Here is a 23,727-nt window from a genome sequence, read left to right on the forward strand (position 1 = left end):
TGAATTTCTTAAACTTCTCCATTTTTATGTTCTCTTCTCTAGGCTCTTCAGAAAAGTGATGGTGTCCTCCCTGAATTATTTCAGTGTCATGGTACCGCAGATGAGTTAGTTCTTCATTCTTGGGGTGAAGAGACAAACTCAGTGTTAAAATCTCTAGGCGTGAGGACAAAGTTTCATAGTTTCCCAGGTGTTTACCATGAGTTAAGCAAAGCTGAGCTAGAAAAACTGAAGTCATGGATTCTTACAAAGCTGCCAGACTGAATGAGTCAAGATTGATTTGTTAATATATAAGCAATGTCTTTATGAAAAGTGATTTTTACTGCCAAATTCTAATTTGATAAACAATAATTAAAATATTAAAAAATATCAGCAGTTTACTGACTTATTAGTTATTGAAATGCTTAGCACCATAGAGAGTAGTATAATCTTATTAATGGTTAACGTTAATTTAGACAAACATCTGTGTATTATTTGGCAGATACATTTTTATAAATATTTGAAGGCCTTGTAAGTAAGTAAATAGTGAAATATTAGAAAATAATTAAACTAGCTTAAATAAAGGCAATGAGAAACCAGGAAAAGTTTTAACATGATATTATTTTATCTTTGTTGTCACTTTCTTTAAATTGCCTTTCCGGAGATATTCATGCTCATGTAGTTTTTGACAGAATAACATTAGTACCCCACATTTATAGAGTAGTTTCCCGTTACCTCACCTGACCATCACAAGAGCTTGATGAAGTAGACTGAGTAGTTGTTACTGGTATTTTATAATAGGGATAGAAGGATTGAAAACTTTCCCAAAGCCTCAAGAGTAAAAACTGGAATCCAGACCTTCTGGTCCCAGTGGAGCTCCCTTTCTCTGAGACCAGATTGCTGCTCTGCTCCAGTCCTAGGGTTCCGGTTGCTCTTCAGATCCTTGTCAGCACTCAGTATGGCCAGTCTTTTCAGTTTTATCCATTCTAGTGGGTATACAGTGGTAACACTTTGTGGGTTTAATCTGCATTTTCCTAACCTAATGGTGTTAAGCAATTTCTATATGCTTATTTGTGATCTGTATAAATTCTGATGATATCTCTATTCAGATCTTCTGCCCATTTTTTATTAGGGCATTGTAACAGCTTGCATTGTAAAAGCTGTTTATATATGCTGGATAGAAATTCTTTGTTAGCCAGATGTTTTACCTTTTTTTTTTTTCTTAGTCTGTGGCTTGCCTTATTTTCTTTACAGTGTAATTCAAAAGAGCAGAAGTTTTTAATTTGATGACGTCCAGTTTATTCGTTTTTTTTCATTTATACTTTGTGCTTTTGATGTCATATTTAAGCAATCTTAAGAAATCCTAGGTCACTAAGAGTTTCTCTTATATTTTCTTCAACTAATACACTCCTTTAGTGCTATAAATCTTCCCGCAAGTATTATATGAGTAACATCCCACGATCTTTTATATTTTGTGTTTTCATTTTCATTCAGGTCAAATCTTTCTAAATTCCCTTTTGATTTCTTCTTTAACCCTTGGGTTACTTAAAATTGTGTTATTTTGTTTCAGTATATTGGGAATTTTCTAGAGATCTTTGCTATTGATGTCTAAGTTAATTCCATTGTGGGTCAAGAGAGCATACTTTGTATGGCTTGAAACCTTTTAAATTTATTGTGACTTGTTTTATAGCCCAGAAGATGGTCTATCTTGGTAAATGTTTTGTGTGCACTTTAGAAAAATATATATGATGCTAGTGTTGGGTGGAGTGTTCTCTACATATCAGATCAAGTTGGTTGATATCCTTGTTTAAATCTACTATATCCTTGCTGATTTTCTGCCTGCTTGTTTTATAAATTATTGAGAGGGGAATATTGAAAGTTCCAAGTATAACTGAATTTGTTTCACTTTGCCATTCCCTCAGTTTTCGCTTCATGTACTATGAGGCTCCATTATTAGATGCGTAAACATGTAGGACTATTATGTTCCCCTGATGAACTGGCCTCTTCTTCTTTATGAAATGATCATCTCTATCCGTGATAGATTTTTTTGCTCTGAAATACTCATTGTGTGATATTGATATAGTCCTTCCAGCTCCCTTTAGCCTAGCATCTTTTTCCATACTTCTCTTTTAACCTATTTGTGTCTTTATCTGTAAAGAGCAATTCCATCAGGCAGAACACAGTTAGGCCTTCCTTTTCTATCCAGTATGGTCATCCCTGCTTTTTAATTGATTATTTAGAACATTTTAATGTGATTGTTGGCATGTTTGGATTTCAAGCTACCATCTTAGCTGTTTATTTTCTCTATATTCCATCTCTTCTTCTTTGCTCCCTTATTCCTCTCTTTCTACTCCCCCTTTTTTCCTTGGATTATGTGTTCTTTTGCTGGCTTCTTAGTTATGATACTTTGTACTTTTATTTTAATGATTACTTTAGGGTTTATAGCATATAATTTTTATAAACTTTTTTAAATTTCGAAATAATTACAAGCTCACAGGAAGTGTTAAAGATAGTACAGAGGAGTCCCATGTACCCTGCGCCCAATGGTTACATCTTAACGTAACTATAGTATAATGTCAAAACCAGGAAACTGACATTGGTACAATGTGTGTGTAGTTATATGCCATTTTTTCACATGGCTGCATGGATTCATGTATCCACCACTACAATCGATATGCAGAACTGTTCCATCACCACAAAGATGCCCATTGTGCTGCCTATAGTCATATCAATCCCTTCCTCTGTCACCATCTAACCCATAACAACCACTGATTTGTACTCCATCTCTATAACTGGACATTGTGAGAATGTTATAGAAGTAGAACTATACAGTATGTGACATTTTGAGATTGACTTTTTTCACTCCATCCAAATTGTTGCAACCATCAATAGTTTACTTCTTTTTATTGCTGAGTAGTATGCCATGACGTGAATGTATTCAGTATTATAGTTTGTTAAACTGTTCTCCAATTAAAACACAGTTTTTTTTGGCTATTACGAATAAAGCTGCCTTGAACACTCTTGTATAGATTTTTGTCTAGCTGTAATTTTTTTTCTCTCTGGGATAAATACCCAAGAGAGTGATTCCTGGGTTGTATAATAAGTGTATGTTTAAGAAACTACCAGACTTTTCCAGAGTAGCTGTGCCATCTTATATTCCTACCAGCAAGGCAGGAGAGATAAATATTCTCTGCATCCTCATCAGCATTTTGTAGTTTCACTATTTTTTTTTATTTTAGCTGTTCTAATAGGTATATAATGAAATCTCATTGTGGTCAAAATGTGCATTCCCTAATGGCTAGTGATTTTGAGCCTATTTTCATAAGCTTATTTGCCATCTCTATATCCTATTTGGTAGATGTTTCTTCATGTCTTTTGCCCATGATCAAATTGGATTTTCTTTTTTGTTTGCGTTAACTGTTGAGTTTTGAAAGTTTCTTTTAATATCTTCTAGATGTGAGTCTTTTGTTAGTTATATAGTTTTCAAATACTTTTTCACTGTCTGTAGCTTGTCTTTGCAACTTCTTAGGTCCTTTTATGCAAAAGTTCTAAATTTTAATGAAGTCCAGTTTACTGACTTTTTCTTTCATGGATTATGCTTTTGGTGTTAGTGAGCTATTGTGAGTTAATTTTTGTATAAGGTGTGAGATTTAGGTTGACATTCATTTTATGTTTTTGCCTATAGATACCAAGTTGCCCAGCACTGTTTGGTGAAAAAACTATCCTTCCTCCATTGAATTATTTTTGTACCTTTATCAAAAATCAGTTGTCTGTTGCTTGTGTGTCTGTTTCTTGTTTATCTGTTCTGTTCCATTGATCTCTGTGTCTGTCCACATAACGTTAATTACTATAGTTATGTAATTCTTGCAGTCAGGTACAGTTAATTCTTCCTAATTTATTCTCCTTTTCAAAATTGTATTAGCTATTTTAGTTCCTTTCCTTTCCATATAAATTTTAAAATACACTAATCTATATCCACCCAAGAAATCTTGCTGGAATTTTGAAAGGAAGTGTGTTAAATTTGTATAACAATTTAGAGAGAATTGACATCCTTTCCATATTGAATCTTCCAATTCATGAACATGATATATTACTCCACTTATTTAGGTCTTCTGTAGTTTCTTTCATTATTTTTTTGTAGCATTTAACATACAAGTTCTGTACATGTTTTGTTAGATTTGTACCTGAGTATTTTATTTTTTGAGGAATTATAATTGGTACTGTATTATTAAATACAGTTTCCCTGTGTACATTGCTAGCTTATTGAAATACAATTGTTTTTTGTGTGGGTGTCTTATATCATATGATCTTGTTTAGGTCAGTTACTAATTCTAGGAGGTTTTCTGTAAATTCCTTGGGATTTTCTACAAAGAAAATGTCACTTGCAAATTGGAATCAATTTATTTCTTCCTTTCCAAATGAAGTCCTTGTATTTCCTTTTCGTTGCTTATTACACTGACTAGAACTTCCAGCACCATGCTGGATGAGAACAGTGAGAGCAGACATCCTTGTCTTGTTCCCAGCCTTAGGGGGAAAGCATTCAGTCTTTCATTAGTAAATATGTTAGCTGTAGGGTTTTTTGTAGATGTTCTTTATCAAGTCAATGAAACTCCTCTCTATTCCTAGTTTTCTAAGAGTTTTTATCATGAATGGTTGTTGAATTTTATCAAATGCTTTTTCCACAACAAGGGATAAAATTATGTATAATTATTAATGATATAATTTATTATTATATTATAGTTATTAATAATATAAAATTATTCTCTTTAGCCTGTTAATAATATGTTCTTCTATATCTGGTATGTGTTTTTACTCTTGCTGTTTTTAAGAGTTTCTCTTGTCACTGATATTGAGCAATTTGATTATGACATATATTGGTTGGTATAGTTTTTCATGTTTCTTATCCCAGGGGTTCCTGCTAATCTTTTTAGGTGGTTCTTTCTGGCCCCAGATAGTTTACTCTGTGAATACTCCAGGTGGACCATCTCTAGATCTCTGGAGTTCTGTCTCTGTGAAACTTACTCTTCTCTGGTACTCTGTCCTCTCAATTCTAGCCAACATCATCTACTCAGACTCTTAGCTCTGCATGTCAACTCAGGGAGTCCACCAGGCTCTGCATGGATTTTTCCTCTCTGTTCTGCAGTCTGGGAACTCTCTCAAGGCAATAAGCTAGGGACATTATAAGGCTCACCGTGTTTCCTTTCCTTCTCTCAGTGATCACTATCCTTCATTGCCTGATGTATGCTGCTTTGAAAAACATTATCTCCAGTACTTTGCCTTTGTCTGTTTTGTTTTGTTTTGTTTTTGTTTTCTGTTTGTTTCAGGTGAAAGAATCCATCTAGTCCCTGTTTATTAATAACATTATGTCTGAATGCTAAATTATCCTTTAAAGAGATTTTTTTAAGTTTTTTAAAGTCTTTTATATTTACCCATATTCTTTCCTTTTCTAATGTTCTTCATTCCTTAATATAGCTTCAGATTTCCATATGGTATCATTTTCCTTCTGCCTGAAATACATTAACATTTATGACAGACATGTCTGCTGCTGTTAAATTCTTTCAACATTTTTCTATCTGAAAAAGTATTATTTTGTTTTTATTTTTGAGAGCTGTATAGAATTCTAACTTGACAGGGTTTTCTTTCTTTCATTACTTTAAAGATCTTATGCTGTCATCTTCTAGTTTGCATTTTTTCTACTGTTGTTCTAATCTTTTATCCTCTGGCTGCTTTTACAATTTTCTCTATTTTTAGTTTTAAGCAATTTGATTATGGTGTGCGTTGGTGTTGTTTTCTCCAGTTTCTTTGTGCTTGGAATTTCTTGAGTTTCTAATCTGTGGATTTATAGTTTTCATGAAATTTGGAGACGTTTTGGCCATTGCATTTTCAAATATTTGTTTGCCTATCTCCTGTCCCTTTTTTGTAGGATTTCAATTATACTTATATTAGACTATTTGAAGTTGTTTCACAACTTACTTGTGCTTATTTTTTTCTTTTTTTAAATTTGTTTTCACTCTCCATTTTATTTTGGATAGTTTCTATTCCTGTTGTGAATTTCACTGATATTCTCTTCTGCAGTTATTTGTCATTAATCCCATCTTTTTTATCTCAGATATTGCCTATCTCTAGTTCTTTTTTTTAATTTCTTGAATTCATATAATTAATATGCTTAGTCTTTTCTCCACCTTCTGGAATATATGGGATATAGTTTTAATAGCAGTTTTAATATCTTTATTTGTTGAGTCTATCATCTCTGTCATTTTTGACTTTGTTTTAATTAATTTTTCTTTTTATTAAGGATAAATTTTTTTGCTTCCTTTATATGCCTAGTGATTTTTTATTGGATTTCAGACATTGTGAATTCTACATTGTTAAGTGCTAGATCAGTTTGCATTTCTATAAATATTTATGAGCTTTGCCATGGAATGCAGTTAAGTTACTTGGAAAGTACTTAGAAGTATTTTGAGGCTTCCTTTTAAGGCTTCCTTTTAAGCTTTCTTAGGTAGTACGAGAGCAGTGTTTGCTCCAGGACTAACTTTGCCCCACCGTTCAAGCAACACATGTTTGAGTACTCTAGCTGATACTCACTGGATTGTGAGGTTTTACACTCTGACTAGTGGGAACTCAAATTTTTCCCAGTCCTCTCTGAGCCTCAGTGATCATTCCTTCTGTTCCTTCTAGGTAGTTCATACTTGCCTTACACAAATCTGTTGGTTAGTACTCTGCTGAAGATTTGAGGGGGACCCTCTGAAGATCTCTGGCAGTCTTGCAGCCGTCCAGTACTCTGTCATGTGAACTCGAAGCTCCTTGACTTTCTGGACTCCCAACTCTGTCTCCTCCTTCAGCTCCATCTGGGTCTCCGTCTCCATGCTGTAGCCTTGAAACTCTTCACACAGTAAGCTGGGCGTTTGTAGAGCTCACTGCATTTGCTTCTCCTTCTTAAGGGATGACTCTCCTGCACTGCTAGTGCCCAATATCTGAAAATATATATGTGGCCCACCTTTTCAGTTGTTTCAGGTCAAAAAATAAATCTGGTCCCTGTTCCACCTTGGCCGTCTTGGTCATATGTGGAAGTCCCTTCATTCCCCTTTTATTTGAAGCTATAAACTGTAAATTTGAAGAGGGAGGGAAGGAGAAAGAAAGGGTAGGAAGGAGAGAGGAAGAGAGACAGAGACTGAGACTTTAACTAATAAAGTCCAAATCCCCTCAGAGAAGACTCAGTTCGTGCAGTGTTCTAATTATCTTAAGCTTTTAATGACCTTCAACTTCTTGAAATTTTAAATGCCCTGGCTTGAATATACATGGGATCACTCATGTTTAAAGCCCTTATGGCTGCAATTTGCCTTAGGAGTAACATATATACATATCATAGATAAGGGTGTCAGGCTTATATGTGTGGAGTATATACATACCAAATATAAGAGAAAGGAACCCAGATTTTTTTGGTGAATATTTGTCCTATCACTTGATAATTGTGTATTCTTGGATAACTCTCAGCCTCTGCTACAGTATACTCTTGTGAAATTGTTGTGTGAGGATCAAGTTGTATAGCATGTGTAAGAGCCTTTAATAAAATGTAAAGTTAAAGAAATTGAAGGTATTACCTGTATTGTTTTGCCAGAAATGGAGGGATGTATGTGTGTAATGGTTATAAATCTTTCTCCACAAACTGATCTATGCATGGAAGATATATCTAAATATTTTATATGATAATCTTTGATCCAATTCTACTCCCCTACCCATTGGGCTGATAGGATATTCAATCTTAGTTATCATTTGCTGCTTTACCTCATTCCAAATCATGCCAGTCTGGGCCCCCTTGCAAAGGGCAGTATCTTTAGGGGAGGCCCTCCATTATCCAGTGCTCACTCACCGTGAGACACCTATTGTCCATACGCATGAGGTCTCTTAAAGCCAAGTATTTGAGCCTGAAAAGTCATTGCTAAGGCTAGACACACGAGGGTTTAAGGTTTTATCCTCCTAAGGAAACAGCTCAGCCATTTTCCTCATGTTCTGTTGCTTCACCCACATAAACATTTCCTAAGGCAAGAGAGTTGAAATGATCTTGATACTTTCTTACATGGGAGAGGAAGAATAGCAACAAGAAGAAAGCATAAATCAGTATCACAGTAAATTATATATGTTTATATGTTGGGGAGACTGGAATTTTTCAAGAGAGGCGAGATAAAGCTAGTATGTAAGTGAAGGGAGATGTTTCACTTTTTACCATATATTTCTTCTGTTTGAATTTTTATAATGAGCTTTATTGGTTTTGTAATCCTTAAAGTGAAGGAAAATGTTTATTGATGGCAGTTTTTCTCAGCTAAGGACTGAGTAGGAAAGATCACCATCAGTGGTAGGAAAATTAAATGTATTCTTTATAGGAAGTTAAGAATTTCAATTAACAAAATGAACTGAGAACAAAATATGAAACAGACTGGCAATTTGGCTATTGAGAATTTAAAGTACTTTAATACGTTAAAAAAAAAAGTCCAGATATCACTTAGCCAGAATATATTTAAACAATACGTCTTTATCATATAAAAGGAATTTCCTGATATACAATAAGAGAACAGAAAGCCATGTAAACATTTCAAGAAAAGTCAGATTATATGATACACAAAGACCACTGGTTCACAAGACTTTGTATATAATTTTAATACATGAAAAGCTAGAATTATATTTACAGAGAACAAATGTACTGTTATGTACATTTTGATTCTCCTTTAAAATTTACCCTTTAGAACTATGTTTCTGGGAGTATATACATGTACAGTCTTCTGAAGGGAGTGTAGCCTCAGCATATTCCTACACTGAGGGTAAGATGCAGACCCATGCATGTGTTTTCTCTGTCATATTTGTTAAATTCTGCCATTTAGCTGCAACCAAATCAGCTCAGTTTGTTTCATACAGCAGTAAGACTATGAACAGGACTCCAAGCACCAGAATGAGGTCAACCTACAGCCCTGCTCTCAGCTGTGCTCCCCAGGGCCCTGGTGCCACCCAGCTGAACAAATTGCATGGCCTAGTAAGGATGTGCCTTAGGAGGCCAGCTGTCCTTCTCCTTAAGTTTCTGTATTAACCTTCCTACTTGAACCAAAGCATTAATCCAGGCATTGCAGGAGCAATTGCACAGACTCCACCTTGGCCTGCGAGGACACAGTCTAGGACAAGGTATCCTCCACAGCAACCATGGCCATGAACTGAGGTGGACCTGAATGCTCCCAGGAACAAGAAGGTGTCATTGATCATTTTAGCTAAAGATACACGCAAATTTCATACCAGTTTTTCCAATTGGATGGTTCCCATGATAAGGTCACAGCCCTTAGGCTGTACATAAATAGCAAACTGGTTGTCATCTCTCTAGAAAGCTTTCCCGAATGATCAAGGTAGCTTCATTTTGGAGAGATCTCCAGTCATCTTAGATCTGCATGAGCTGTTTGTGGTATTTCCTAAAACGCTTGAAAGTCTATTATGACAGGTGAAAGTCACCATGTTTTCCAGCGATACAAGTTAATACCTACTTCGCAATTCTGAGGCCCCCTCAAATGGGACCTACATCAGCCAAAGGCATAGGTGACAGTGTCTCCAGCATGACTCCTGGCCAGTTCAGTTCAGCAATTGAGTCTAGTCCTTGTTTTTGCAGAGAATGCCCAGGAGAAGTCACCCCAGCCTGTGCTGTTTGTCCACACCACGAGCTGTGTTGCATTTGTCCATACCACAGACTGAATAAGTGACAGTTATGGGAATGGGTATGGAGGAGATATCTGGGGAGTGTGCTGACAGATGGTTGGTTTTTGTCTTTTGTGAGGGAAGGGTTTGGTACAGGGGCTGGGGCCATCCTTTGCTGTTTCCACAGACTTAGTAAGGTTAAGAAGAATGGTGATCAAATCTTGAATCCTCTGTAGAGAGATGGCAGACCCGGCAGTCAGTTAAATCTAAGGTGCTTGTAACAGTGTGGGAAACCTCACCAGGGTGTTTTCCAGCTTGAGGAAAGCTCCAGGGTGGTCCTAAAAGACAACAATCATTAATGTCCCTCTCTTCCCCATAAGTTCCTGGGGTCTAAAATGCTCTCTCCTATTGCTTTCTCTCCACTTATACATAATTTATGTCCTATTCCAGTAGCTATAACTTCATCTTTTTTCTAGTTGCCCCTTACGCCCAGACCTTTCATCCAGAAGGGTTGGGTACAACAAGGGCAAAGGCATTTTTATAAAACCTACAGAGACCCATTATGCCCCCCATTTGGGCCACATGGACCACTATAGGGGGACTCTGCAAACACTGCTCAACCAATTAGTCATGATCTTGTTTCTCCAAGATCATGTCATTGAAACAAATAAATCCATACTTGTAAACCAGAAGTAAGTTTAAATCTCCTTCCTGCTTTTGACTAAGCAACCTCCAGGAAGGTGTACCAACCAGATCAGCCTGGGTTGCCATTAGGGGAAAGAAGCAGCATTACACTCGGTGGTCAGGAGGAACAACAAATTTTCAAAAGCACTTTATATAATCTCCCAATAATTTTATTCTGACCCTTACCCAGGAAACAGCTGAGAGGAGATGATCCCTTTCTGAGGACGGGTGTATTCCTTGACCTTACCAAGGTGCCTGGACCAGAAGAAAGTGAAGGAGGTAGAGCCAGACATCTTTTGAGTCAATTTTTGACAAGAATCCCCCAATTCTCAACAATACCAAATCCCAGCGAATTGCAGGGAATGTTCAAAGACTACCAAATACCTGACTACCAGCCCACTGTTTTGCAACAAAAGGCACACCATTGCCAGACTGAAAGCCGTCCAGAAATATAAGCCAAAAATATAACACAGATGAGTTTCATGACCCACAATAGTGTGGCCAGTGTAAACTTATCACACTGGAACGTCAACATATAACCTGAAAAAGTGTTAATAAGTAGTGAGGCACCACCTATAACCCCAAGAAGAGGTGAAAGGTCAGATGTAATCAGTGTGTCAGGAACAAGTATGGGCAGTGCCCCCTGCTATGTGGTTGCCTTCACTGACAGACAACTGGGTCAGCTTTTGTCAGGACTCAAAAAGTTTGGCATGTAGTGGTAGCCTGTGTATCAAAAACAGAAGCTGTTTTACCTTGTACCCAACACGATGGTTGATGTGTCACTCTGTCTGGTCTGATGATGGTTCAAGTAAGCAACACTTGCAGTCTGGCAGTGCAGACTCAACCAGCAGCTTGATTCCAGTTGGTTTCAGTGCCAAAGGGGGTAGTCTTCAATCCTACAGTCTGTGGTTTTCCAAGTGACAGTCCAAATAATCAGGCCATGGCAACAACCCAAGAGTCAGTAAAAATATAATGAGATTTATCAAGTGTCGTATTTGTCAGAGCTATAAGAATGACCTTGGGTTTTGCCCCCTGAGCAGAATGACCCTGTCCACTTTGAGTTCTGAATAAGTTGGCCCTGAGCCTGAACAATTGCAGCCGCCCAGTGGACACCACCAGCTGTCAGCTTAGCCAAACCATCAGTGAAGCAGTCCCAGACATTATGGGGAACCTCTGTGAATCAAGGGCCCCGATGAGCCAGCAACTTTGCTACAGGTGGTGGAGTGGAATAGCTGCCATTTTTTCATGTAGAGCCAAGATGCTTCTAGGGCCAGGCTGGCTACATTCTTGAATGTACCATTTCCATTACCAGATCCTTTTTCACTTTGTTAGTCATTGAGTCTGAATTGATCCATCCCAAAATGGAAATACCAGGCCAGAGAGTCACAGTTGCTCCAGGGGTCAGGCACTCAGTTTCAGTAAGAGCCCAATAGTGAGCTAAGAGCTGCTTTCAAAAAAAGTAAAACTGGTTGCTGTGTCAAGGAGTCAATGAGTCAATGAGGCACCTCCAAATAGAGGCCACCTCCCTTTGCCAGAAGCTCCAACTGGCAGCATCATTACTCACAGAGACTTGTAGCTCAAAGGGATCATTGAGGATGTAGGCCCCAGAAGCATCAGTACCTCTCTACATGCAGCTCTTCCCAAACAGGAGAATCCCTTTTGGATCTTATGGGCATTTACAGTATAAGCATATAAAACATAAATACCAATTACACATTCAGCAGTGGAAGCCAGAACAACAATACATTGCATTAACACAGAGGACTCCACTCCCTGGACACGTTAACGTTCCTTTCTTACTGTGAACCCTGTCCCGACCCCAGCAGTTGAATTTGGACATAAACTCACTAATGGGACCCAGTTGGATGGTAACTCAGGTGCCAGTATCCACCAGAGCCACAAAAGTTTGAATCCCTTCTCTTCCCGACATTCCCTAACCCCTTTGATAGATTATGGCTTCTCATCCCTTTTGGGAACACAGCAATGTCACCTAGCCCCAACCATCTTACTCCTTAAACCAGCTGAGGTCAGTGAAAGGAGACAGGATGGGTCATAGGGGTATGGAGAGGGAGGGTGACTCCATGCAGTAAGCAAGTCACATTTCACTTTGGGGAGGCGTGTCAGCAGCAAGCAATAATTTATTTAGATTGTTGGAGTCAGTTTCTCATTCAGAGGATCAGCCTCATCAGCATTGTAAACCGAACCTAGGACACTAAAAGCCTGAATACCAGTCAATGCCCTCTCTGTGGTTTCCCATGGGAAATTGTCTCAGGGAAGTGGGGCCAAAACTTCCTGAAAGCAGGCAGGACCCACTGCAAAACAATAAGACAAAGCTCTGAGACTTTTTACTGCCATCTTCAAATGGATCTAAGGTTGGCATAACAGACTACAGGAGGGTCTGAGCCATAAGCCAACCCAGCTGTTCTGTTCCTCCTTAAGGAGCATCCTTGCACGATGCTCTCTATCTACCGGGTGAACCAGAGAACGTTCTAAAGATTTGCCTGGTCTCTCCTCTTAGGGATTGTGAATTTCACTCCTTTCACACTCAAGGCAGATATGTGTCTCTGTAACTGTTGTCTGAAAGAGAAAAGATACTTCTACCCATACAGAATGAATGTTAGTATCAGTTATTCTAAAGGGGTGGGCCCGAAGCTGAGGTTTACCGAGGTCCTTCCACTGAAGGAGAATTAGCAATGGATAGGGTACCAATTGGATAGCTGTCTGGATCCCGTTCCTTAGCCTGCAATGGCCCCCCCCCCCAATTGTTACTGAACACAAGTTTGTGTGCCCCATGCACAGCCAAACAAACTGAAAGGTTGGAGTTTGGGTCAGAGAAAGGTTTATTGCAAGGTCATGCAAGGAGACGGGTGGCTCGTGCCCAAAAAACTCCGAGCTTCTTGAAGGGTTTCAGCAAAGCACTTTTAAAGGCAAGGTGAGGGAGGGGCATGGTTAGTTGTTGCAGACTTCTTGGGGTAGGATTTCTTTGTTCTTGCAGCTGTCCCTGTTTGTCAGGTCACGATGTTCCTGTAACCCTGCAACAAGACAAATATTATTCTCTGTTCTGCAACTTTTTATCTCTATATGAATGGAGTCAAAGATCAGAGCCATGAGAATAGTCTATCCTGTGTATTTCAGGCAACATTGTTTTGCAAAAGGTGCAGAGCCAGCATGACTAAGCACAGGCAACAAAACAGATCTAATATGGAGTCAGATTTGTTATTCTCTATTACATAATTTCTTTTCATTAAGAATGAATACACTGGAAGACCATTTATTGCCCAGTTGACATACAATTTCTTCAATGTGTTTGCTGCCATTTCCCATGGACTTCCCTCAAATTCTGTTCATCATCCTGCAAAGCCTTCATTCTTTCCTTTCTCATACTTCAGCATTTTAGAAAATGAGTGTGAAATTTAATTTGAAATATTGAGTGCACTTTTACAAAAATGTAAAATATTATCTTAAAATACATTTTCTTTGTGCTGTCCTCCAGTTATTATGTGCATTACCTTTGTGATTTTACTTAGGTCTTTTTGTCTTGGATTGGTTGCAAAAGCCATATGTGATTTTTATATTGGGAATAGAATTAATGAGTCTATGATGAATAGTGGACATCCTGTTTTGAAGAAATCATATTTTGGGCAAAATGCCCATAAGAGACATGTTTTTGCCAATAGTTTAGTGCAGAGCCTCAGGGATCTTTTCTTTCTTTTTTTTTTTTTTTAAAGAAATGAGAAAATTTGATGCTTTTGCATTCTATTTTAAATTCGTTTTAGGGGAGATTTCAAAACAACTTGTTACTTCATTTTTTGTTATTGTAACAAATTCATACTTTTTCTGTTTTGTTTTGTTTTATTTTGGTGTTTCACTACCTACACTTAAGGGCAGAGTATTACTTTAATTAAAAATCACTCTGGGGACTTCCCTGGTGGTCCAGTGGCTGAGACTCCATGCTCCCAATGCAGGGGACCTGGGTTCAATCCCTGTTAGGGGAACTAGATCCCACATGCATGCCACAGCTAAGAGTTTGCATGCCACAACTAAGAAGCCCGCATGCCACAACTTAAAAAGACGCTGCATGCTGCAACTAAGACCCGGTGCAGCCTATATAAATAAATAAATATTAAAAAAGGAAATCACTCTGTTTTCATTTTCTGTTTCTCTCTTTCTTCCCACCTCAATTTTTTCTAGTCAGTTGGTGGCTTGTCCAATTGAAACTAGAGAAACACTTGACATATTAGTTACTTGACATATTAATTTTGGCCACTTCTGGTATGCTTTCTTTTGCCAATGAAATTATTGCAATTGAAAATTTGCGTGCGGGTCTCTATGAGAAACGAAGTCTTTCCCTTAGGCATTAAGTATTAAGCCAGTTTCTCTACCATATAACAAGAGAGAAGTGTTAAAACCAAAGTTCATGGCATGCAATTGGCAGAGGCAAATAAATGGTTCTCTTTAAAAATTTAACTTCAAGAGCAATAAATCTCTAGTTAAACCTAAAAACAGGATTTTTAAATGGCAAATGAAAAATATGCCAATTTCAAATAGTAGCTGAAATCCTTTTTTTTTTTTTTAACGTTTCTTAATTATCCTGTGAAATGTCAAGTGTGCTTTAGGGCATCTGGTTAACATTGTCTTAGTTCTGCCATATAATCAAACAATTTTTACTGCTGGAGGGAATTCAGAGATGATCATTTTACACATATGGAAACTGAGATTCAGAGACAGTCAGTGATGTACTCATAGTCCTGAACAAGCAGGGCTAAAACATAATTTCCCTTTCTGATGCTTTTTTCACTATGCCACATTGCCGTAGCAGTAACTGTTCAGAAAGTATAGCGAAATATTCACATAAATTTCAAATGTCTTAGATTTAAACCTTTGTAGACATTTTATATTCATGCTCCTTTTGGCTCCATTTGTACTGTTTTGCTAAAATGAATGTAGTGGTCTCTCCCTTTGCCTCAATGTAATAGCAGGCCCAGCCTCATTTTTAAGTAATGGTACAGATTTAAGAGTTTTTAAAGATTATGAACCATTTCTATCAGAATTCTAATTTCTGAATCCCATAACCTGCTTCAGTCCTTATCTTACTCGATATCTTTATAGAATGTGACACGCTGATGAACCCCTCATTCTGGAAACAGCTCTTCCAGCCTGGTTTTTCTAATATCTCTGGACTATGATTTCTCTATCTCCTTCAATGGTTTCTTTACTGTTAGTCCCTTAATGTGGAGACTCCTTTTGGTTCTATTTTTGTCTTTATTCTCTCTCTGGATGATCTTCCACTTTTATGGCTTCAGAAGGCTGGCTTCCTATCTGCACCTCTGGCCCCAAGCTCTCTTTGTTGCTCCACATGTGCATTTTATACTTCCTGCTGGAGCTTCCCACCTTGGTTGTCAGACAACCAAGATATATGTCATATATTCACAACATTGCAAAATTTTCACACTTACCAAGTGTGATTTGGGTTAAAAAAAAAAAAAAACTGATCTCTCCAAGTTCCTGTTCCCTCACCTGTACAGTGGATTTGTTATGAGATTAAATGTGAAGAGCCCAGCACAGCAAGTGGAGAGTTATTGCTTTGTTGTCCACTCCAGAACCTACTTCTCCTGTTGTGGTCTGTTTTCAATGACCTTCCCTCCACATAACAATGTCTTTGTGTCATACCCTACTCTTCTCCATCTCTCATCTTTTCATTATGTCAGTTAACAATTCCTTTTGATGTTCTATCAGTGAAACATCTTTCTGTTTTCGCCTCTAAACCTCTAAATCGTCTCTGCCTTAGTTCTGGTCTCATTGTACCTTTGGACCTGTCTGCCTCTGGCCTCTTTTGTCTGTTCATTCTCCAGGATGGCCTTCTCTACTACCTAACAACCTCACTGTCTGGGTGGGCTTCCCACTGTCTTCAGAAAAAAATTAAAAATTTTTAATTAAGCAGCAAATCCCTTTGCAATCTAGTCCCTACCTACTATTTTAGCTTCATCTCCTGCCCTTAACTTTGTTAAGTTAAAATATTATATACGATGAGGTAGTTAACTTGTAAAACTAATTTAGTGTCTTCTGGTTTAGTTAATAACAAGTAGGAAGGTAGGATAGGCCAGTGTACGTTTTAAAACAATTTAAAATTTGTATAAAAATCAATTGCAAGTACCGTACAAAGAACTTTTTTTCCTGAACTATTCAAGAGTAAGCTGCCAACAGAATGCCCCATCATCCAGGATACTTTGGTGCATATTTTCTACAGACAAGAACATTCTGCACATCCATAGTGCAACCATAGTAATCAAGGAGTTCAAAATAATACATTACTACAGTTTAATCCTCATTAGACTAGACCCTCATTCAAGTTTCACCAAGTGTTCAGTTATATCATTTATAGAAAAAAAATCCACACTAGATCACACGTTACATTTATTTGTTATGTCTGTTTAATTGCCTTTGGTCTGGAACAGTTCCTCACTTTTTCCTTGATTTCTATCACTTTGATACTCTTGAAACTTTTAGGCCAGTTAGGTTTGTAAACTGAATTATTCTGATGTTTCCTCACAATTACATTTGGGTTAGTTCCTCTTGTGCAGAAATATAGAAGTGATGGTGTATACTCCTCATTGTATCCTATCAAGTGGCTCATGGATTCAATATTTCCCAGTACTAGAAATGTTCATTTTGATCATTTTATCAGTAAGGATAGTAACGTAAGTGTTATTCACTGTAAAGTTACTCCTTTCCCTTTGGCAGTTAATAAGTATTTTGTGAGGACATACTTCGAGACTATGGCAGCATCATATTCCTCATTAAAATTTTCATTTGTTTATTATATCAGAATCAACTCATGGCTTCCTATTTTATTCAATGGATTGTAATATGCTTCTGTCGTTTCCTTTTGATACCAAAATTTTCCCAGAATTGGCCAACTCCTTTTGAGTTGGCTTCAATGGTCTTTTCACAGGTCCCTTTCATTCTTTGAACATTGTGTTATTTTACAGCTCACAAAGATGTTTCAGGTGCATCTCGCACTTTTCTTGCCCAAGCCACTGAATCAATCATTTCTCCAAAGACTCCTGGTTCCTATTTAGTGAAACATGAAATTTAGAAACCAAGATCTGGGCACTAAATAGACTCATTCTATTAGGGTATTGCTGTTCCCAGGCCCTTAGTGGAAAGAACTGGGGATAAATGTATGTGTGTGTATATATATATATATATATATATATATATATATATATATATATATATATATATATATACACACACACACATTAACAACGATATTTAGGTATATGTATGTTCTATGAGTTATACAATAGACATACCTTTACATGTATTTATGTTGTATAAATACATATATGCATATATGGAATGAGTTCATACATGAATGAGAGATAGTGTATGATAATGGAATACCTTCTGACTTTTCTGAAACGTATTAAAAGTTAAAGTAATCAGTACAGAGTGACTTTAGCTGCAGAAATCCTGATCAACTATGACTTAAACAGTAAAAACAGTTATAAATCTCACAAAGAAAAGTTGGAGAAGTGCTCTCTGGTTTGGTATAGCTGTCCAATGCCGTCATTAAGGACCCAGACTTTTCCATTTATTCACGCTGTCATCCCCAGCATGTTGGCCTTTTTCCTGACAGTTGTTATCCTATGGTCACAAAATGGCTGCCAGAGAACCAAACAGTGCATCCTCACAGTGCAGCATTCAGTGCAAGAAGAAAGAGAAGGCATGGCCAAGAAAGACTTCATCACTTGTCTGTCTTTTCTCAAGCAACATAGTTTTTCCCAGAAATCTCCCAACTGTCTCCTCCTTCCATACTAATTTTCAGAACTATGCTACATGGCCCCAGATCCCTTAGAAAAAAAGTCATGCTTAGCCAAAGTTTTCTGACTTTGTTAACAATATATATATATACACACATTTTTAGTTTGAAGTTTACACTAACTCTTCTGTCTTTCTGCTGGGTGAATATGTAGAGAAAACCACTTGTGTGCTTTCTAAACTTGTTGACACTCCAATGCAGGGACCCAGTTCCACCAAGGTGACAGAATATGTGTTTATTAATTCAATGAGTATTCACTGGATAGTATTGTAAACGCTAGAATATGAAATTCCTGCCCTGAAGGAGCTTGCATTCTAGTGGCGTGCTCCATTAGAGGAAATCTAAATCCAGATCAGAGGAGATCAAAAGACTTTTCAGAATTACCTTTACTTACTTCCTATCACTCTGCTTTACTCTTTCAAAAACAGAAGTCGGCTGTTCATTTCTGGTGTATATTTGACTCTGACCTAAATTATATTTTTCCTGGCTGATATTTCTGAGTTTGTGAAATGAATTTGGGCTTCTTCCTACTTTTAAGTACTAACATTTGCAATGCTATTTTTGCATCTTTTTGTTCATTTTGGTCAATTATAGTGTTGAGAATTCTGTAGTCCTGCTCTTTGAACAGCCACTCTTCCTTAAATTTAGTGTGTCCCACTTGGGAAGAAACTCATACTTTAAATGGAAACTTTTGCTGTACAATATGGCTTTGGAAAATTGCCACAGGAATGTTTTTTGATTGTATAGGACTTGGCAATGAAAATAATTGGTTAAAGAATGACATTAAAAAATAATCCTCGGATTTTGACACCTTAGAGAAGAAAAGAGGGAATGTTATTATATCACTCTTTCTCCATGATATGCTTTTCTTAGAAGAGAACAGTATATGTTTAACTAAATAATAACTTACTGCTTAATGTCTATTTTAAAAGGACATATTATCAGTTTGGATGCTTTGGAACAGCATGAAATAGAAAACACAGACTCCGTCTTAGTCCATTTGGGCTGTTGTAACAAAATACCACAGGCTGGGTGGCTTATAAAGGACAGAAATTTATTTCTCACAGTTCTGAAGGCCTGAAGTCCAAGATCAAGGTGCCAGCATGGCGGGGTTCTGGTGAAGGTCCTCTTCTGGGTTGTGACGACTTCTCAGTGTGTCCTCACATGATGGAAAGGGCGAGGGAGCTCTCTAGGGTCTCTTTTATAAGGTCATTAGTCCCATTCGTGAGCGCTCCTCCCTCATGACCTAATCACCCCCAAAGACCCCACCTCCTATCATCATTACGTAGGGCATTAGGGTTTCCAAATATGAGTTTGACTGCACCAGGAATGGGGTTGACGGGGGAAGCAAAAACATTTAGCCTATAGCATATTTTTAAACTGAGTAAAGAAATAAATGTATTACTTCACAAAACAAGAAGTCCAGAAGTTGCACAGGCTCCTCCACCGTGCAGCCAGGCTGTTAGGGACACAGATTCATTCCATCTCATGGCACCGCCATCCCAAGAGGGCTGACTGTACTCTCAGGCCAACTCCTCTCTGGTCGAGTGATGGCCTCAGAAGTTCCAGGCATTCCATTCAGATGCAGCATCATCAAGAGGAAGAAGAAGAACCACCCTTTTTTCTGATTCTTTTTTGGAAGTGAGAAAACTTCCCTAAAGGTCCCCAGAAGACTCCCTCTCACATGTTACTGACCAGACTTGGGTCATATGCCCATTTCTAAACCAGTTGCTGGCAAGAAGTGGGGTTCTCCTGATTTGCTTAAATCAGGGTCCATTTCCCAGCACTGGGGACTGGATCATCTTCTCATGACACGCTTTGTGGAGCGCAGATACCTGAATGAAATTGGATTCTGCTAGGAAAGAAGAAGCTGGAAGGAGAGGAAATGGATGCTCAAGAAGTGACCACTTAATAACCGCCGAGTGGGTTCTCGCTGCTGTTCGATTGGTTTAGCAATGTCAATCCATTGGTCAAAAGAAAATTAGTTTAACTAGGATTGTATTGTCCTGGACCATATGTTTTCAATAGTGTCTAAAAGCAAAATATGTATGAAGTGAATCTCATGTCATTTAAAAAATCTTGGGCTTCCCTGGTGGCGCAGTGGTTGAGAGTCCGCCTGCCAATGCAGGGGACGCGGGTTTGTGCCCCGGTCCGGGAGGATCCCACATGCCATGGAGCGGCTGGGCCCGTGAGCCATGGCCACTGAGCCTGCGCGTCCGGAGCCTGTGCTCTGCAACGGGAGAGGCCACAACAGTGAGAGGCCCGCGTAACGCAAAAAAAAAAAAAAAAAAATCTTAGGTGTAATTGCAATTAAAGTTTAACAGACAACCTCCAATCCCCAAATGAAAAAATCTGTCTCCATCTGTGTCTCCTTTAACCTTATTCTATTACCTCAGTTGGTTTTTAATGCCTGAGACATTATCTAAATGTTCAGCTGAGATCCGCATTTGTTCACTTTAAATCCCCAATAATTGGTGCAAAGAAGCTTTTTAGGGTGCTGGTGCAAAGTTGCTTTCACTCAGGCTGTTCTAGATGAAAAGTTTAATTCTGTGGGAAAACCATGCCAGGGCAAGTCTCAATCCAATCTTTATGCCAGAGTCACACTTGGTCACTCACCCAAATGGACATTGTTCTGATTCAGAAGTTATTTTATAGGCCCTTTTAAAAAATTACTTGTCAAAATTTAGTTGTATAAATCCCTGAAAATAGCTCATAAAACTACTAACAATGACAGCTAACTTGTAGAAGGCATTTCTAAAGAAATATAATTCTACTTTTAAATTAGTCCCTCTTGCCAGTATATTGAAACGCTTGGAATTTTAAGTAAATCATCCTTAAGATCCCTTAACAATTTTGTACAGATGGAGGGCCACGTGGGTGAATATCTTGCATGCATGAGGACGAGATCCAGATGACGAGAACATAGAAAGGGTTGTTTGAAACATATTCGAGGAGAACATTGAAAACATCAAACACTGTGATTGTAAGCAACTGTCCTAACTCTGAAACAATGCAAGAATATGAAGATATCAAAACCCATGGCATCTTCATTTAGTCTTTCTCTGGACTAAAAATATTTGTGTTTCCTTTCAAGAAGAGATGAAACTTGAATATATAAATATATTCAGACAAACATGCACGTTAATAAACACATTTATGCAACATGTTGCATATATTACATATATTGCATGTATGTGTGTATATATATGTTTGCATGTATTCATATGTATGTAGGATTTTTAGAGGACAGATGTCACTGGTAATTGATGGAAAATGTTCATTTTCAAACCTTTATTTTCTTAACACCACCACCAAAGCAAGAAAATATAAAAATAAAAAGGATCTTCATTTTTTTTAAACAGATGGGAAATACACTCTCTGGGGAAGTACAACCAGACTGATGTTTTGTCTGCATCAGTTTCTTTGCAGACTATCTGGCATTCCTTGACAAGCTTGGCATGCTTCCCTTCCTTGTTGAGCATCAATATCTATGGGCAACTACGTATATATTCTCATAAGGGTAAAGGCTATGTCAAACAATCACCAATAAATATGTATATGTAAGTATTTCTATGTGCCATATACTAGCTGCCTTATTTTCACTAAATACTAAGCTGTCTCAGAAATAGAGATTTTTCTGATGTTCCCCATAACACATACATAGAGAATACTTAGTACAGAATTTTCATGATACTGTGGAAGCTGTCCATATATATGTAATTGAAATTCTGTATGTTTCTACCACAGTTATTTCCATGAAACTGGCTGTCAGCTTTCAGGAGACAAATTTTCTCTTGAAATTCTAAATTTTTATTTCTTCTCTGTCATGATGTTTGTTTCAGAAACAAAACTTTTTCTTTTATATAAGCAAGTATTACCCATATCAGCTAAAATCTGTGAGGTTTTAGGGAGATATTTATTACACTGAGTTGGAATAAAGTGGTATTTTTTACTCTTTGCTAACTCAACAGTAATGCCCAAGCTAAGATAACCTGATTACTGTTCACTTAAGCACACACACACACACACATTTTTTAAAATACAGTATAGCATGAAGTTGGACCCTTATCTTACATTATACACAAAAATTAACTCAAAATGGATCAAAGACCTAAACATAATAGCTAAACTATAAAATTCTTAGAAGAAAACATAGAGAAAACCTTCATGACATTTCATTTGGCAATGATTTCTTGAATATAACACCAAAAGCACAGGTAAAAAAGTAAATATAGATGAACTGGATTATATCAAAATCAAAAACTTCTGTACACTGAAGGACACAACAGAGTGAAAAGGCAACCTATGAAATGGGAGAAAATATTTGCAAATTATATATCTGATAAGGGGTTAATATCCAGAATATATAAAGAACTACAAGTCAACAACAATAATAAAAACATTAAAAAATGGACAAAGGACTTACTTAAGTAGACATTTCTCCAAGGAAGCTATAGAAATGGCCAAAAAGCATATGAAAAGATGCTCAACATCACTAGTCTTTAAAGAAATGCAAATTAAAACCACAGCGAGCAATCACCTCACACCCAATAGGATGGCTGCTATCACCAAAAAGAGAAAAAAAAGGAAGGCAAGTGTTGGCAAGGATGTGGAGAAACTGGAATCTTTGTGTACACTTGGTGTAAATGTAAAATGGTGCAGCTGCTATGGAAAACAGTATGACAGTTCCTTAGAAAATGAAAAATAGAATTACTTTATGATCCAGCAATTTCCCTTCTGGGTATATATCCAAAAGAATTGGAAGCAGGGTCTCAAAGAGATATTTGTACATTCATGTTCACAGCAACATTGTTCACAATACCCAAAAAGGTGAAGCAACCCAATTGTCCCTTGATGGATGAATAAAATATGGTATATATGTACAATGGAATATTATTCAGCTTTAAAAGGGAAGGAAATTCTGACATATATGCCACAACATGAATGAACTTTGAGGACATTATACTAAGGAAATGTCAGTCACCAAACAGTAAATACTGTATGATTCCTCTTAAGTGAAGAATCTAGAGTAGTCAGACTCATAGAAACAGAAATTAGGATGGTGGTTTTCCCAGGACCGGGAGAGAGCGTATTGAGGAGTTGTTGTTTAAAGCAGGGGTCCCCAAACCCCGGGCTACAGACCGGTACTGGTCCGTGGCCTGTTAGGAACTGGGCCACACAGCAGGAGGTGAGTGGCAGGTGAGCGAGCAAATCTTCACCTGTATTTACAGCCGCTCCCCATCGCTCGCATTACCTCCTGAGCTCCACCTCCTGTCAGATCAGCGGTGGCATTAGATTCTCATAGCAGCGCGAACCCTACTGTGAACTGAGCTTGCAAGGGATCTAGGTCACAGGCTTCTTCTGAGAATCTAATGCCTGATGATCTGAGGTGGAGCTGAGGCGGTGATGCTAGCGCTGGGGAGTGGCTGCAAATACAGATTATCATTAACAGAGAGGTTTAACTGCACAGAGACCATAATAAATCAATTGCTTGCAGACTCATATCAAAACCCTATCAGTGAATAGCAAGTGAAAACAAGCTCAGGGCTCCCACTGATTCTGCATTGTGATGA

The 23,727-nt window shown here is 37.8% G+C and overlaps 1 protein-coding gene across 3 annotated transcripts in view; it reads left to right on the plus strand.

Annotated features, from left to right (window-relative positions):
• The window catches only part of LYPLAL1 (lysophospholipase like 1), a 36,271-nt gene extending 29,304 nt beyond the window's left edge, over positions 1–6,967 (plus strand). For 2 of the 3 annotated variants that reach the window (XM_019920585.2, XM_073800426.1), the window contains one exon: positions 43–6,967. In XM_019920585.2, the coding sequence (XP_019776144.1) occupies positions 43–261 (219 nt within the window). In that variant the 3' untranslated portion in view covers positions 262–6,967. The remainder of the gene's footprint in view (positions 1–42) is intronic. The other variant, XM_019920587.2, reaches the window with a different exon arrangement.
• The last annotated feature ends 16,760 nt before the right edge of the window (positions 6,968–23,727 follow it).

This window comes from Tursiops truncatus, chromosome 1 (assembly GCF_011762595.2).
Source record: "Tursiops truncatus isolate mTurTru1 chromosome 1, mTurTru1.mat.Y, whole genome shotgun sequence".
In the NCBI taxonomy this organism is placed as follows: Eukaryota; Metazoa; Chordata; class Mammalia; order Artiodactyla; family Delphinidae; genus Tursiops; species Tursiops truncatus.